The 16,851-nt window shown below is 40.4% G+C and overlaps 1 protein-coding gene across 6 annotated transcripts in view; it reads right to left on the bottom strand.

The window, feature by feature from the left end:
- PRR14L (proline rich 14 like) overlaps positions 1-16,851 on the bottom strand; it is a 56,465-nt gene that overhangs the window by 14,526 nt on the left and 25,088 nt on the right. For all 6 annotated transcript variants that reach the window (XM_047087966.1, XM_047087962.1, XM_047087965.1 and 3 more), the window contains 2 exons: positions 4,149-9,342; positions 32-103 (listed from right to left, as the gene is read on the bottom strand). In XM_047087966.1, coding sequence (XP_046943922.1) covers positions 32-103; positions 4,149-9,342 — 5,266 coding nt within the window. The remainder of the gene's footprint in view (positions 1-31; positions 104-4,148; positions 9,343-16,851) is intronic.

Raw genomic sequence — 16,851 nt, 5'->3', positions numbered from 1 at the left:
CCTTATGTTCCAGGCACTGCTGCAGGCTTACCTCATCTGACTGCCATTGGTGTTATAAGTAGCTTCCATGCCTGGAAGAGGCACATACGGTAACATGGTGTGGCTGAAGTGAAGCAAAAGTACAGAAGCAATTAGGGCAGTAGAACAACAGGAAAGTTTTGATGCCACTGGGGGTACTCAAAAGGTTTTGATGCCATTGACGGCACATGATGCTTGATTAGGCCCTAGGAAGATAAGAAATGTCACTCACTCAGAAAGAAGCCCACCCCCCACCCCCATCCCAGTGATGAAAATTACATTTACATGCCCATCACTGGAATGGAGGCAGGCTGACAGGAAGATTATTTTCTAACTTACCTTAATTATTTTCTAACTTGAAAAGAAGGTAGAGAGAGAAATAAAGAAAGGACAGTAACAGGAGGGAATAAGAATGACTTGGAGTCTTATATCTTCTTAAATTTTTTTTTTTTCAACGTTTATTTATTTTTGGGACAGAGAGAGACAGAGCATGAATGGGGGAGGGGCAGAGAGAGAGGGAGACACAGAATCGGAAGCAGGCTCCAGGCTCTGAGCCATCAGCCCAGAGCCCGACGCGGGGCTCGAACTCACAGACCCCGAGATCGTGACCTGGCTGAAGTCGGACGCTTAACCGACTGCGCCACCCAGGCGCCCCGGAGTCTTGTATCTTCTAATGAAGTTGTTGAATACATAAATTAGAGATTTAAAAAAATAATTTACAGCTAAAAAAATCTTGTATTATTCATCTCTATGTTAATACCATTAACATAAAGTCTAACTTCTATATCCTTATGGAAGAAACTTTTTTTTTTTTTGTAAGTTTATTTTGAGAGCGCGGGAGTAAGCGGGGGTGGGGGAGGAGCAGAGAGAGAGGGAGACAATCCCAAACAGGATCTGTGCTGTCAGGGCAGAGGCTGATGTGGGACTCAAACTCATGAACAGTGAGATTATGATCTGAACTGAAATCAAGAGTCAGACGCTTAGCCGACTGAGCCACCCAGGAGCCCAAAACTCTTTTCTTTAAGGCCAAGTTCCACGTAAAACATGGTTATGTAGAAGAAAACTGTTAACAGGGTTATTAGCTCCTTTGTAATGAAACTTTTATTTTTATTATTGAAGCAATGGTATTCATCACTTATAGCTACATCAATACGTGATGTTGGAGAGCTTTTTGTGCCTCTCAAAGTAAAACCTGCATCAGTTTCTATTGAATTTGGAACTCAGTATAGGTTTAATCAGTGAGGCATTGGTATGATGACCATAATACAATCCATCTCCTCTTAGAAGTAGATTTGTTCAAGGTCTAGGAAACACAAATAATTCAGATTTTTAGGATGTTTAGCACCAACTCAGGATTCCTTGAGGGCTACTGATAAAAGGAAAGAGGCAGGATGGTACACTGAAAAAGCAGCTGACCAAATCAGCAATCAGGAGACCCTGGGTCTAGATCAAGCTCAGCTGAAATACTAACCAGTTGAGTGATCTGGGTTAGAAAAAGCCACGTGTCTTAGGCTCCTCATCTATAAAAGCAGCAAAAAGGAGGCCAGTTCAACCTATATTATAGAGTGCTGAAGGTCCAAATAAGAAAATTCTATTGGGGGGGCGCTTGGCTGCCTTTGTTGGTAGAGCATGCGACTCTTGATCTTAGGGTCCTTCAGTTGGAGCCCCATGTTGGGTATAGGTTACTTAAATATATAAAACCTTAAAAAAAATTCTATGGAGGGCACCTGGGTGGCTCAGCCGTTAAGCATCTGATTTCGGCTCAGGTCATGATTTCATGGTTCGTGAGTTTGAGTCCCACATCGGGTAAGCTTGAGCCCTGCTTTGGGTGAATCCGGGCCCCAATTTGGTGAGCACGAGCCCTGCTTCACGTAAAATAAGAGCCCGCTTTGGGTGAGCTCCATTCCTCTCTCTTTCTCCCCCTCCGTTCTTCCCTCTGCCCCTCCTAGGATCCTTTCTCTCATTCACTTGTTCCCCAACCCCCCCCCCCCCACAAATCTATGGAAACATAAATTAGCACAGAGCCCGATGTGGAGCTTGAACTCATGAACCATGAGATCATGATCTGAGCTTAAGTCAAGAGTTGGATGCTTAACTGACTGAGACACGCAGGTGCCCATATCATGTGTAACATTTCTAAATGTGTTTAAGAGCAGCAAAGTTCTAAACTCAAAGCCAAGGTATATAATGTTAAGGCACTTCTAGAGCCAACAAGAAGAAAAAGTCCCTACAAACGCTTCCATTAAAATAAAAATTAAAATTGGGGCGCCTGGGTGGCGCAGTCGGTTAAGCGTCCGACTTCAGCCAGGTCACGATCTCGCGGTCCGTGAGTTCGAGCCCCGCGTCAGGCTCTGGGCTGATGGCTCGGAGCCTGGAGCCTGTTTCCGATTCTGTGTCTCCCTCTCTCTCTGCACCTCCCCCGTTCATGCTCTGTCTCTCTCTGTCCCAAAAAAAAAAAATAAAATAAAATAAAAATAAAAATTAAAATAAATAAATAAATAAATAAATAAATAAAAATAAAAAAAATAAAAATACTAGAGATAGGAAGGGGGAGAGAATATATTCCACACTGGAATACACAAAAGTCAGGAGGGAAAGAGTTCTCAAGGAAGAAAGAGCCAAAGGGCCACACATTTTCACAGGGTGAAATGAAGAACTAGTCTGTACTCCAACCTCAGACATGAACATAGTTAAAAAAAATTTTTTTAATGTTTATTTATTTTTGAGAGAGACAGAGACAGGCTGCAAATGGGTCAGGGGCAGAGAGAGAGGGAGACACAGAATCTGAAGCAGCCTCCAGGCTCTGAGCTGTCAAAACAGAGCCCGACATGGGGCTTGAACTCACAAACTGTGAGATCATGACCTGAGCCGAAGTAGGATGCTCAACCGACTGAGCCACCCAGGCGCCCCTGGCATGAACACAGTTTAAAGAAGGTAACATGATTTAAAGCTGCATGTCACACACTGACCAGAGAGTGCTTATGAGAGTATAGAGGCATACTGACAAACTAGACAAAATAAAAGCAGTATACCATCATTTAAAACAATTTGATTCATTCTAATGTATTTTTTTGTGGCTGCATTATAAGAACATTTTTCTATTAACTATAAGATAAGTACTTATAGTAGCATTAGTCTTTCAATTTCAATCAGCCATGTTGAGGTTCTGGGGTGTTTTTCTGAAACACTTTTTATTTATTTAGGTTTCTGCTAAGATGCTCAAGGAACTTTCCAATATGTGCCAGACAGCTTTATAGTGACACAATACTCTACATAAGAGACTGCACAGATATACAAAGAACAAGGCTTCTTCCAGGCTGTTTGGAATTTTGAGGCTTGGTGGGTGTTGAATTTTTAAACTATAGCAATGATAAGGGCCAATTTAAAAAAAAAAATTAAGTTTCTGTTTATTCGAGGGATTACAAACAGGAAGATTTATCTATTATGTCTAAAGCAGATTTTTAGGGATATAATTCAATAATTTTTTTCCTATTATTTCTAATAAGAAGGTAAAATGATATTGAAATCATTTTCAACTATTCTAAGTTGTCAAACCACTCTTTTCCCGTTCACTTAAAATTCTACAAATTGTACAACTATAGTATGTAAATGCCAATCTTTGAAGCCTTTCTGCTCTAAAGAGAAATTCAGAGGTTCAGGAACTAGATTTGGTGATACCTACATAATTACTTTATTTACTTAAAAAGTACTTATTCTGTGCCCTACTTATACACAAAATACTCAATTAGGTGCTGACTGTATATTTTATGAACAAGGTATCATAAGCCATTATTTGTCACTACTTGCAAGTCTTCTAACTTGTAATGGTATTTGTTTTTTGCAAGGTGGGGGCAAGGATAGAAAAGCAGAGAGTCAAAAGATTTGATAGTTTGCAGAATGAATTGGACAGAACAAAGAATGGTAAAAATACAGGGGTAGGTCCTGCAGGAAAACTAGAGAGGTCTATGCTTAAGAACTATGGCTACATTTTCTCAGCATAGATTTGGCACAGAAAACAGAAAATATAGGCACGAAGACTCTAAATAGCCTTGCATTTCCAGCCCTCAACTTTCCTCAGAGGTTGGAAAGCAAACATGGGACATTTGCAAAGAACAGGAGATGGATTTTACCTGTTTGTGGTGCTCAGAGTTGGCTGCCTCTTGCTGTGAGTGGAATGAAAAGTAGAGATTTCAAAGGGGCAGGTAGAAGGCCCACGCTGGCTCCAAATGGATAGCACTCGGCCCACCGAGTAGGGCAGAGAACAGAAGACCTTGTCTGCTATGGAGGCTGGAGATCTTAACCCCTTTAAGCCTTGTGTAAACTGGGTCATGAAGAGCCTCTGCATTGTAGGCATGTGACTGGAGAAGCTCCGTTTTTTTGTCCAGATTCGGTAACATCCAGGAGAACAAAGTGCTAGAAGTGTGTGAAGGCCAAGGACAGAGCAGCCTGCTCTGGTCTGGACTATGGCGGTGCCTCCATAGTCTTGGAGAGGACCTGGAGGCTGTGAAGGAGCCTGGGCATATGCCTGACCATGGGGGCCAGTGTCTTCCCTGAATGTGGCCATCCCAGGGCAACTGTGGGATAAGAAGAAAGAAAAGGTCCATTTGGGAGGTTGAGACAGGCACCTAGGGGCCTCTCCTAAGGCGAGCCTGGCTGGAGCACAGTGCTCAGGAAAAGTCCTTGGGGACTCAGTCATGCACTCAGAGCCCGATTTCATGTGAAAAGATATCGGGAAATTTTCGGAACCAAATAGCAGTGATGGCACCTTGTTGCTCAAATCTATGAAGCTCATTTTGATGGCTTCGAGCGAATAAAGTGTCAAGGGCTTACTGTTAGGTCTCTTATCCCATCCACTAGCTGCCAAATATGGATTCAGCTGCATTGTATTGTATGAAAATCCATCCAGAAACCTTTTGTATCTGAGCCGCTTGTAGCTTTTAGCCACTGGAAGAAGTTCAGAGGAACATCGCCGATATCTTAGTTTCTGGGTCTTTGTGGCGGGGACCAGTCTGGAGGCAAGAATGGACAGCTTGTTTAGTAAGGCTGATTCTTTGGTAGGCTTCCTAACATTCAGGCTCCTCAAGGAATGGCACGGAGTCACCTTCTGCTTTGGTATGTGGCTCATTAAGCTCCTGGTTGGTACTGTTTCAGGTTCCAATTGTGCGGGTGCAGACATAGCACATGAACTGAGAAATCTGTGTGCTTTTGTGGGGATGGTTTCAGAGGAACTCTTTAAAAAGGCAGAACTTCTGATTTTACTTATTTTTTTCCCAATGTTGACTTGCTCCTGATAGGAAACTTTCTTACATGTTCGATGGGGCTGCTTCTTTAAGGGAAGCACTCTTTTCTGATATAAAGTGTTCCCAAAGGCACCGTGTATTTCATCACATCCAGCAGAGTTGGGGTTTTGTGCTTTCTGAGGGGCACCACGAAGGCAAGGATCTGTGTATGACACCATGTCTGTTTTTAATGGATGGCACAAGCTTTCCTCCTTTGGATTTTCCAGCTTCTGAAACTGTGCAGCAGTGCCGCCCTTGGCTAGCTTTGCTAGAGTGATTTCCTTCATCATGGTGGATTCACCTTTGCAATCCTTAGTTTGGTTCTTATCTTGCACTTCATCTGACAACACATTAGATGATGCACATTGTTCCAATATCCTGTGTGCGTCTTTTTGATGTAGATATTCCTCTTCATTCTGCAACATGTAGTCCAAAGCCCTCTGGCTTTGTAGCTCTTCAGTATCACCAAGCATCCTCTGGGATTTAGAGTGGGTCTGAGAAATCTCTCTCCCTTTATTATTACCAGCTTCTCTGGTGATCATCTTCTCAGACTCTTCACTGACAGTTAAGTAACCCAGGGGTCCCCTCTGATGTGCTTCAGTTTCTTCTCCTTTCAACTTAGTTTCTGTTTCCATTGTCAAAGGCAAATTTTGCATACTGCTGTCTATTCTGAGTCCTTCACTAGAATTACTCCCATCCCCTGGCGCTCCTTCCTTCGTCTCAAGCAGGACTGTGTGGTGCTCTATGTTTTCACAAAGGATTTTACCATCTTTTGGTTTAAAAGGTTTTTTCAGCTCAGTTTCTCCACTATTAACATTACTTTCTGAATTTTCTTGAGAAAACAGATACAAAGGCATTGTCTCAATGGATTTCAGGCTCCCTATGGGAACAGGGCTCTCATCTGGGCATCCAGAAGACAGTAACTCTTCTGAGGAAATTCCAAAGGTATTTTCCTTGTCAAACTCAGAATTTATTTCCAGTCTTGATCCTTCAATCATTCCTTGTGTTTCTCTCAGGGATGCTTCTTTAACTTGCTCTTCATGATAAGTATTATCTAAGGACACATTTATACCATCCAATATTTTTGTATTTGATTCATGATCTGCAATAGACTCTATCTCACTGGCACAAGAGTCTGGACATGGACACACTTCCACTTCACAATCTTTTAATGATCTGCATACTTCCTCTTCACATGATTTTTTCATTTCCAGAGGCTCCACTTTAGAGGAAGTAGCATCTGGAAAATCTGAGTCCTGGTCAATCATTCTGATAAATGCAGCATTCAGTTCTCCTCTCTGAGGCAGAGTACTCACTGAGGTATCCTGTAACGTCAGCCCATCTTGTCCTGCACCACCATCAAGGGTACTAGATGTTTGTAAGTCCAACATGCTTTCTGTAGACTTACTACCACAGTCTGTGTAGACAGTGTCTACCATGCCATCTGTGGACTCCTCACAACCAGAAATATGTCCATCGTCTCCTTTCAAATTGCCTTTCTTTGAACTACCACCAGACAAAGGGTTGTTACTGCCTGAACCAACTAACAGATCCTTTTGATTGTTGCTTACCTCTCTGTTAGGTTCTGTAACAGTCTCTCTCTCATCACCATGTAGTGTCTGCTTAGTTGGTTTATCTTCACTTCTGCATTCATCTGGTCTGTTTTGGTTATTCTGGCAGTCAAGAACTTTATCTCCTTTTTGCTCAAGAGTTTCAACTGCTTGGCTCATGGTTTTGAAACTGGAGAACATAATAGTAGGAGACTGGTCCAAAAATTTTTCAGGTCTTGGAATGTTTGCAGATAAATTTAGTTCTGGTGTGGAACAGTCAGAGATGTTATACTCGCAAAACACGGTCTCTTTAGGTACATCCCATTCCTTTGCTTTCAGACCTTCCTCATGGGGCTGGGTGTGACTGGTGGTGGGAATGGTTTTGTCTGAAGCTTCACTACTTAACATGCCTACTGGTGTATCGTTTCTGATCTTATTTCCTGGGAGGCTGCCTTTAGTTTCTCCCCTAGCAAGTTCACTTTCTTCTGATGTGTAACCCACTTTATGGGTGCTACTTTCTGTGCAGACTTCTCTTCTTTGGGAGTGGTCATTGCTGTGCTGAAATGCATCTTCACACTTGGTTATTAAAGAGTTTTCAACTTCTAGGATGATTCTGCTGGACTCAAACGCAGCACAAACAGAACACATGCTCTTTTCTCGTGCATTTTTATTTACACAATGACAGCTAGAGAGATCCTGAGATTGAACACTTTGACATTCCATAGCAGAGACCTCTTGAGGCAAGACTGCTGATTCTTTCTTTCTTGAGAGAAGGCTGGAATGTAGATGTACTATTCCTGAATCAGCCATCTTGTCTTTTCTTTCTAGGCTTCCTGGTTTGATGTTTAAGGTGGGATTGTTTGAAGAGGCACCACAGGTTTTGTCACCTGATGGAGAGATGTCTTTCATTTTTGTTTTGATGGGAATGGTCTGGGTGTCAGCAGTAACATCTGCTCCATCCTCTAATGGAGGGTGATGGCTCTGTTGGGAATCCTCGCTTGTTGCTAAAGGCATCTCTTTGTTAGCTGACAACTTTGCATGGTCTTGAGAATTAAGGGGCACTTGATTTAAAGCACATTCACTTTCTATTTTGTTTATAACCAGTTCATTGGTACGAGGAAGTTCATTCATCTCACAGGCTGTGCTCTGCTCATCTAAATGTGAACTATCGTCCAGTGAGGTCTGTACAGCTTGCTCTGACTCAGGTCTGTAATCAAATTCTAGGGATAGTGGTAACTGAGCAGTATCTTTCTTGGGTTTTGACACCTCATTCATAGGACTTATCTGGTCCTCTGGCATTAAACTCACAAGGGATTTTCTTTCATTCAGAAATTCATTACATGATGCTTCATTTAACTGGGTGTTGCCTTCCAGATTTTTCTGGGTGCAGACTAAGGAGTTAGAGTCTTTACTGTAAATCTTTTCAGTTACCATATTGGGCTCTATAGTGGTTGTCTGTTCTGGCTCTTCAATCTGCATTAAGGAGGAAAAACTGTTCTCTTCAGAGTGTCTACCTGGATGGCTCATATCCGTAGAAGTTCCTCTATGGTCCTCATGGTTTGTCAAGCTACCTTGAGTGTCTAAAGTGATTTTTAAGTCATTTTTTTTTAACGTTACTTCCGTGGCTTCGGTGAAAGAATTGGGCACTAAAGAAACAGGGCTGTCTGTATGGATACTGTCTTGAATGCAACAGTTACCATGAATATTCACTTTTGGGGAGATAACAGTCTCTTTTTCACCAGGACAATGACCATTAGCATCCTCTTCTGGTTGCCTGGCATTAACAAGAAAGAGTTCCCCTCTTTCACTCCTAAGGTTCAAAAACTGTTCATTTTCTCTTCTAGTAGCCAAGTTCTTGCTTTGATCACCCCCATCAAAACAGGAATTGTCTGTCTTCTTAGCAGATCCCTTCAGCAAGCCATCAAAACCACATGTTTCTAAGGATGTTGTTCTGGATTCTGGACCAGACAAACTTGATGAGAAATATGAAATGTCAGAATTTTCTTCTAAGGGTTCTACACAAACTACATTTCTTGTGGCCCTGGGACTGCCATGGGCAAAACTGTGGTTTTCATTATGGTGGCCGAGAATCTGTTGGTGATTGTCATCTGCTTCACAGACAAGGTTTAACTTAGACAACTCTTCCTTCTCACTGTCCACTTTGGAAATGGCACTGTTCCCTGGTAATAATGACAACCAAGAAGGACAAGTTTTTAATTCTTCACATTCTTTTTCTTTAGAAGATGCTTCTGTTAATCCAGGGTCCACAAAGGTTAAAGGCTCTAGGGAAACTAATGTGCTGGTTTCTGAAACCTCACCACTGGTCATGGTTTTGTCTACTTCTGGGTATTCGCTGCACCCAGCTGAGAGACCTTTACTCACATTGCCATTCTTGTGTCCTTCATTATAATCCGTCTTAGTCCCATTGACCTTCATACCTTGTACTTCTTCAGTAGATATAAGCAGAGTTCCAGTTGTAATTTGTACATTTCCTTCTGCCCAAGAGAAATAAATCCAAATAAGTATGCAATCATAAAAAAAACAAAACTGTGTAGTATACTTTCATGAATTTAATCATGCAACCAACAGTGACAAAAAAGATCCAACTCAAAAAGCAAATTACAAAGTTAGTATACTGTACCATTGGTTTTGTTCTTTTATGCAAAATATGACAGAGGGCCAAAAGTGTACTTGGCAGAAAATAGATAATTTTGAACTAACACCCTTCTCTTGGTATTAGTTATTTAAACGTACTTACGTACCTAGATAATTAACTATAATACGGAGACTTATACGTAATCCAGAGTCTTAACAAGCTTCCATTCTAAAACATTAATAAAGAAGACCCAAAATAATAGCTTATATTATTCAATGACCATCTTATTACCTGAATAATACTAAATTAATCATAAATAAATTACCTCTTTGAAAAAGAACAGTTACACACAAAACCCATGTTAAAGAGATTAATATATAAGTTGAACGTTAGTTTTGAACCAAATTACTTACAGTAACTGCTTCCCTACAAGGCTGGTCATGAGCTGGTAATTATTGAAGCTGAGTGACAGATACATGTGGGTTTAGTATACTCTCCACTTCTCAATAAATTAAAAACTTTCTACTATGAAACATTAAAAAACAAACAAAAAACTTTCTAAGAATGTAAATGCAATTCATAAAGAAGTTTTATTGTTCAGAATTTCTCTGAAATCCTAGGTATAAGATGCAGTATGAAGTTCCCTGAACTTGTTAAACTACAAAAAAAATTTTCTTCCTTGCTCTTTTTAGAAAACTAGCACAAAGTTATACATATACATGTAAATTATGTACATATTTGCATGCATACACATATGTTAACAAAATACCTGCAGTAAACAGATAAAGCTAAATGCAAATCAATCTTCAACCTAAAGAACTAATTCTCACTAGAATATAAACTCCATGAGGGTTAAGGGTCATGTTTATCTTGGTCTCTCCCTTTCCTTATTGCCCAGCATAATGCCTGGTATATAATAGCACTCAATAAATCTGTGGAATTAATAAATGAATACAGTTAGGTCAAACCAACAAATGCTATCACTAGTGTCTTCCTAGAACTTCCTTATCCATTTCTCAACTGATACTGACAGCAGCAATTCTGAGAGAAAGAACAGCAACTCTGAAGGCAGGTGGGCTCTGTGATCTTACTTACCTCACTGAGTCTGTTTCCTCCTTTGAAAAAGAGGAGAAGTACACTTACCTCAGTGCTACTTTGAGGATTAAATTAAATAACACATGTAAACCACCACCTGGTACAGTGCCTGCCATTTAAAGAAAAACTGCTTTTCCTTTGCTCTGCTTTCTTTCTTATCTTACTGGACCTGAGAATAGTTAAAATGATAAACTTAATAACTATGCTAGGATAGGACACAATGTTTAAAAATGTTTGGAGTCAGCAAATACTTGATGGATAAATGCATATTGGATTCCACAAGTTTGTACAGATTCCAAAAACATAAGGTAGCCTCAAAATCCTAATGCCCTACATGGTATTTATCTTTTTGAAACCAGCCTACTTTCTACATCATAGCAGACAATTCTATCCTATTTATAAATTCCTAACTGCATTTACCCCAAATGGTTTAGTGTATCTCTTCTCCAGACACTATGGCATTCATTAAACCATTTGTGTAAATTCTGGGCTTTTCTACTCTGTTCCAGCACAATCTTAGTTGAATCCTTCATTATAACTTCTCAGGAAAACTGTAAAACTCTTCCCCTCTCCAAACTGTTCACTGTGCAAAGCCCTTAAGGCAAGATTCTCCCTCAGAGCCCTTACCTGCTGGAAGAATACCTGTTCTCAACTTAGTTGAGAATCTTAGGGAGGAGGTAGGGGAACACTCATTTCCCAGGTGGTATAATGCTGAAGGCTGGTTGGGGAACAGGGGTTGTGTACTGCTTGAAAACAAAATGATACTCTGCTTACTCCTTTACTTGACTGATTGACTGACTGGGGGAACAGGCAGAGAGAGTAGACAGTCCCAGGCAGAGGATGTGGGACTTGAACTCACAAACTGTGAGATCATGACCTGAGCTGAAGTCGGATGCTCAACCAACTGAGCCACCCATGTACCCCTCTTTTACTTGTGTTTTTTTTTTTCATGTAGAGACTTTTTTTTTAAGTTTATTTATTTTGAGAGAGGGAGAGAGGGAGAGAGGGAGAAAGGGAGAGAGGGAGAAAGGGAGAGAGGGAGAGAGGGAGAGAGGGAGAGAGGGAGGGGGGAGAGGGGGAGAGGGAGAGAGACAGACAGTGGGACAGGGGCAGAGATAAAGGGAGAAAGAGAATCCCAAGCAGGCTCTGTGCTGTCACCACAGAACCTGATGCAGGTCTCGAACTCATGAACTGCACGATCATGACCTGAGCTGAAGTTGGACACTTAACCGACTGAGCCACTCAGGTACCCTCTTTTACTTTTTAATTAACCACATTGACTTTGAAATCTCAAAGAATTTCATTTCATTTTATTTTACACGTTTATTTATTGACAGAGAGAGAGAGAATGCAGGAGAGGGGCAGAGAGAGAGGGAGAGAGAATCCCAAGCAGGTTCCACGTTGTCAGTGCAGAGCCTGACGTGGGGCTTGATCTCACAAACCATGAGATCATGACCTGAGCTAAAATCCAGTGTCAGATGCTTAACTGACTGAGCCACCCAGGCTCCCAAAGAAGCAGGAGCTTAATAATCACTGAGGACCTAATACCCAACACTGACCTCGGCACATATCAGGTAAATGATAGATGTTGTCTGAATGAAGTTAGGAAAGTTGTTGAAAGTATTAGGTATACTCCCATCCAGAAACTTCACTTCTGGGTATATATTGAAAAGAAATGAAATCACTATTCTAAAAAGATATGTGTACCCCCATGTTTACTGCAGCATTATTTACAGAGTGAGACATGGAAACAACCCTAAATATCCACTGATGAATGAATGGATAAAGAAAATGCTAATAAAAAAAAGTACATATGTATATTGGAGGGTGAAACATGTATTCTGTGAGGTATGCGCCCATTTTAGAATCACAGGCATTTCATTACCTCAGCTGAAGGTCCTTAGATTTGTAGTTTTATAACCATTGAAAAAGTGTTTATGTTTGCAGAATATGACAAACTAATCCTGAAACTCAAATAAAAATGCAAGGGAAGGGCACTTGGATGGCTCAATCAGTTAAGCCTCCGACTTCGGCTCAAGTCATTATCTTGCGGTTTGTGAGTTCCAGCACCATGTCGGGCTCTGTGTTGACAGCTCGGAGCCTGGAGCCTGCTTCAGATTGTGTCTCCCTCTCTCTCTCTGCCCCTCCCCTGCTCTCACTCTGTCTCTCTCAAAAATAAACATTAAAAAAAAAAATTTTTTTTTTAAATGCCAAGGGACACATAATAGCCAAAATGATCTTGAAAAAGAACAAAGATGGGAGACTCATGCTTCCTTTTTTTTTTTTTCTAAATTTTTTTAACGTTTATTTATTATTGAGAGATGGAGAGACACAGAGCATGAGCAGGGGAGGGGTAGAGAGAGAGGGAGACACAGAATCTGAAGCAGGCTCCAGGCTCTGAGCTGTCAGCACAGAGCCCAAAGCGGGGCTCGAACTCACAAACTGCGAGATCATGACCTGAGCTGCAGTTGGTCGCTTAACCAACTGAGCCACCCAGGCGCCCCTCATGCTTCCTGATTTCAAAAACAAAGTTGCAGTAATGGAAACAGTCCAGCCCTGGCACAGGACAGACATAAAGAGCAAGAGAATTAGAACTGAATGCCCAGAAATAAACTCTAACACATATAGTTAGTCAACAGATTTTTGACAAAGCAGCTTTTCAACAAATGGTGAATGGTGCTGGGGTAACTGGATACCCACATGCAAATGAATAAATTTGGATCCTGTCTTATATCATACACAAAAATTAACTCAATATAGATCAGAGACGTAAATGTAAGAGCTGAAACTATAAAACTCTTAGAAGTAAACACAAGAGTATTGCTTAATGATATTGGTAAAGAGTTCTTAGCTAAGATGCTGAAATACAAGTGATAAAAAGAAGACTGATAAATTGAACTTCATCAAAACTAAAATCTTTTGTGCTTCAAAGGAAAACCAAGAAGTGAAAAGGCAGGCAACCCACTGGTGGGGGAAAATATCTGTAAATCATCTATCTGATAAAGGATCTATATTTAGAATATATAAAGAATTCTCATAACTCAATAATAAAAATGGGCAGAGGGAGTATAACTCCCATTCCTTAGGTACAGGCTGTACAGAGTGACTTCCTTACAAACAGAACAGTATGGAAATGGGGTGAGGGAAGTAACCTGACAGTGGAGAACAACACAAACACTACTTCATGTTTATAGTATGTGCCCTTTATATGATGTGATGAAAATGGCACTTTACCTGTGTAATTTTCCTCCCCCAAACCTGTAACTCCACTCTTATGATAAAAACATAAGATAATCCCAATGGTGAGCCATTCTACAATATACCTGACCAGTAACCTTCAAAACTCTTAAGGTCTTCCCAAAACAAGGAAAGTGTGAGAAACTGTCACAGTCAAGAAGAGCCAAAGGAGACCTGAGGACTGAATGCAATATGGTACCCTGGATGGGATTCTAGAACAGGAAAAGGATATTAGGTAAAAACTAAGGACACTTGATTAAACTTCAGTTAATAATAATGTATCAACATTGTACAATAGCAAATGTATTTACTAATACATTAACAACAGAGGAAATTGTGCATATTAGGGGTGGGGGTGTGGTTAATGGAAACTCTATATTATCTGCTCAGATTCTCTGTAAATCCAAAATTCCTCCAAAAATAAATTATTAATTTTTGAAAAGTTAAAAAAAAAAAGCAAAGGCTTTAGACATTTTCCCAAAAATATACAAATGGTCACTAAGCACATCGAAAAATGCTCATCATTAGTCATCAGAGAAATGAAAATCAAAACCACAATACCACTCCACATGCATTGAAATGGATATAATTTAAAACAAATCAGAAAATAACAAGTGTTGGACAGGATGCAGAAAAACTAGAACCTTCATGTGTTGCTGGTGGGATTGGAAAACAGTGCAACCATTTTGGAAAATAGTTTGGCAATTCTTCAAAATGCTGAACAGAGTTTCCAATAACCCATCAATTCTACTCCTAGGTATCTACTCAAGAGAACTGACACCTTATATTCACACAAAACCTGTACATAAATGCTGACAACAGCATTATTCGTAATAGCCAAAGAGTGGAAACAACTCAAATATCCATCAAATAAATGCATATGATTAAATATTATTCAGCCATAAAAATTAATGAAGTACTTTAAAATACTAGATCATGGATGAACCTTAAAAATCCTTATGCCAAGGGGTGGCTGGATGGCTTGGTTGGTTGAGCATCTGACTTTGGCTCAGGTCGTAATCTGGGTTCATGGGTTTGAGCCTTGCGTCAGGGTCTGTGCTACGGCTCAGAGCCCGGAGCCTGCTTCTGATTCTGCATCCCTTTCTCTCTGCCCCTCCCCTGCTTGTGCTCTGTCTCTGTCTCTCAAAAATAAATAAATGTTAAAAAAATTAAAAAAAAAAATCTTTATGCCAAGTGAAAGCAGTCACAAAAGACTGCACATTGTAAGGTCTCATTTATATAAAATACCCAGAACAGGCAAATCTATAGAGACAAGAGCAAATTAGTAGCTGGAAGAGATTGGGGGTAAGGAAGAATGGGGAACGAAGAATGAATGTTAAGGGGTACAAACATGTTTCTTTAGCGAATGATGAAGAACTGTGGTGATGGCTGTGCTCTATATTTAAGAAAACCACTGAATTGTCTATTTCAAACAAAAGAACTTTATAGTATGTAAAAATTATACCTCAATACAACTGTTTTTAAAAGAGCACTTACTCCCTGATCGTAATACAAGTAACATAAAAAAACTTAGACTTTTTTTGGTGTTATCTCCACATAACCATAATTAGGGACAGACATGCTGGAGGTTGACAAGGATTTAACAGCATTTCTGTCAAAGCCTTTTTCCTGGATCAAAAAATCAAGTGGTGAGACTGGGGCACTAAATATGACATTCATTTTGGCATATCCTACATCTTGTTCTCAGAAAGATGTGCCAAGGGTTAGCAATATTGTCATATCTTATAAAATTAAGCTCTCCTGTGGGGAGGCTCACAGTGGTAGGTAGGAGGACAGTGGAAGACAACCCTACAAACTTTTGTCACTTCCTTAGCTTCTTCTGACCACTGAACATGTGATTTCTACATTACAAATGAATTAATAAAGGAGTTGAAAAAGGATCCAACTGCTTATCTGGAACTCATATATTGCTGGTAGGAATCCCAAATGGTATAACCACTCTGGAAAACAGATTGGTAGTTTCTTTTTTCTTAAAAAAATTGTTTTAATGTTTTATTTTATATTTGAGAGAGAGAGGGAGAGCAAGCACAAGCAGGGGAGGGGCAGAGATATGGAGATACAATCTGAAGCAGACTCCAGACTCTGAGCTGTCAGAACAGAGCCTGATGCAGGGCTTGAACTCACAAGCAGTGAGATCATGACCTGAGCTGAAGTTGGACACTTAACCAACGGAGCCACCCAGGCACCCCTCTTTTTTTCCTTTTAAACTTTATTTATTTACTTTGAGAGAGAAAAGGGGGAGAGAGAGAGAGAGAAGTGAGTGTGCACTCCAGCAGGGGAGGGGCAGAGAGAGAGGGAGAGACAGAATTCTCTTGGGAATGAATTTGGGTCCCCTGCACTGAATCTTGGGATTCTCTCTCTCCCTTTCTCTCTGCCCATCCCCTGCTTGCTCTCCCTCTCTCTCTCAAAATAAAGAAAAACATTAAAAAATGTATCTATTCCCTCAAATGCTCTTCCAATTTCTTGTGACCCTCCTGATTTCAAAGAATTTCCAAATAAGCTTTCACAGAGATTGCTACTGTGGGAAGTAAGTCCCATATCAACCCACTTCCAAGGAACTCTTAGAAAGAAAACACAACAAAAAACCCCTGATAATGTCAGTTCTATAAAATATTACACAGAATTACGAGGAAACAGTCATACTAAAACTTGGAACAGTGGAAAGGAGAGGCACCAGTCAGTGTCTGACAGGAGGACACTCTCCCTTTGTGAAATGGCCCCTCAACTACCAACACCCATCACTGCTCCCCCATGCCCTCTTCTCACAAGTCTGCCCTACAGCAATCAAATAATAAAGAACAATTGGGGTGCCCGGCTGGCTCCATCAGAAGAGCACGAGACTCTAGATCTCAGGGCTGTGAGTTCAAGCCCCATGCTGGGTATAGAGATTACTTAATTAAATAAGTAAAACTTAAAAAAAAAAAAGAAAGGAAGGAACGATGGAAGGAAGAAAAGAGCAACAATCTGTGAAATAGCACCCTACCAATTAAAGATGACTTTTGGTTAACACAAATGTTCTTTTAAAGGGTTAAATTTGTTCTAATTTCACCTAATT

The sequence above is a fragment of the Lynx rufus genome, unplaced genomic scaffold (genome assembly GCF_022079265.1).
Source record: "Lynx rufus isolate CCGP_SWC_20201006 ecotype Redwood Valley unplaced genomic scaffold, mLynRuf1.p SCAF_24, whole genome shotgun sequence".
Lineage (NCBI taxonomy): Eukaryota > Metazoa > Chordata > Mammalia > Carnivora > Felidae > Lynx > Lynx rufus.
The sequence above is the reverse complement of the archived record's forward strand: the minus strand, read 5'-3'. Positions and strand labels throughout refer to the sequence as shown.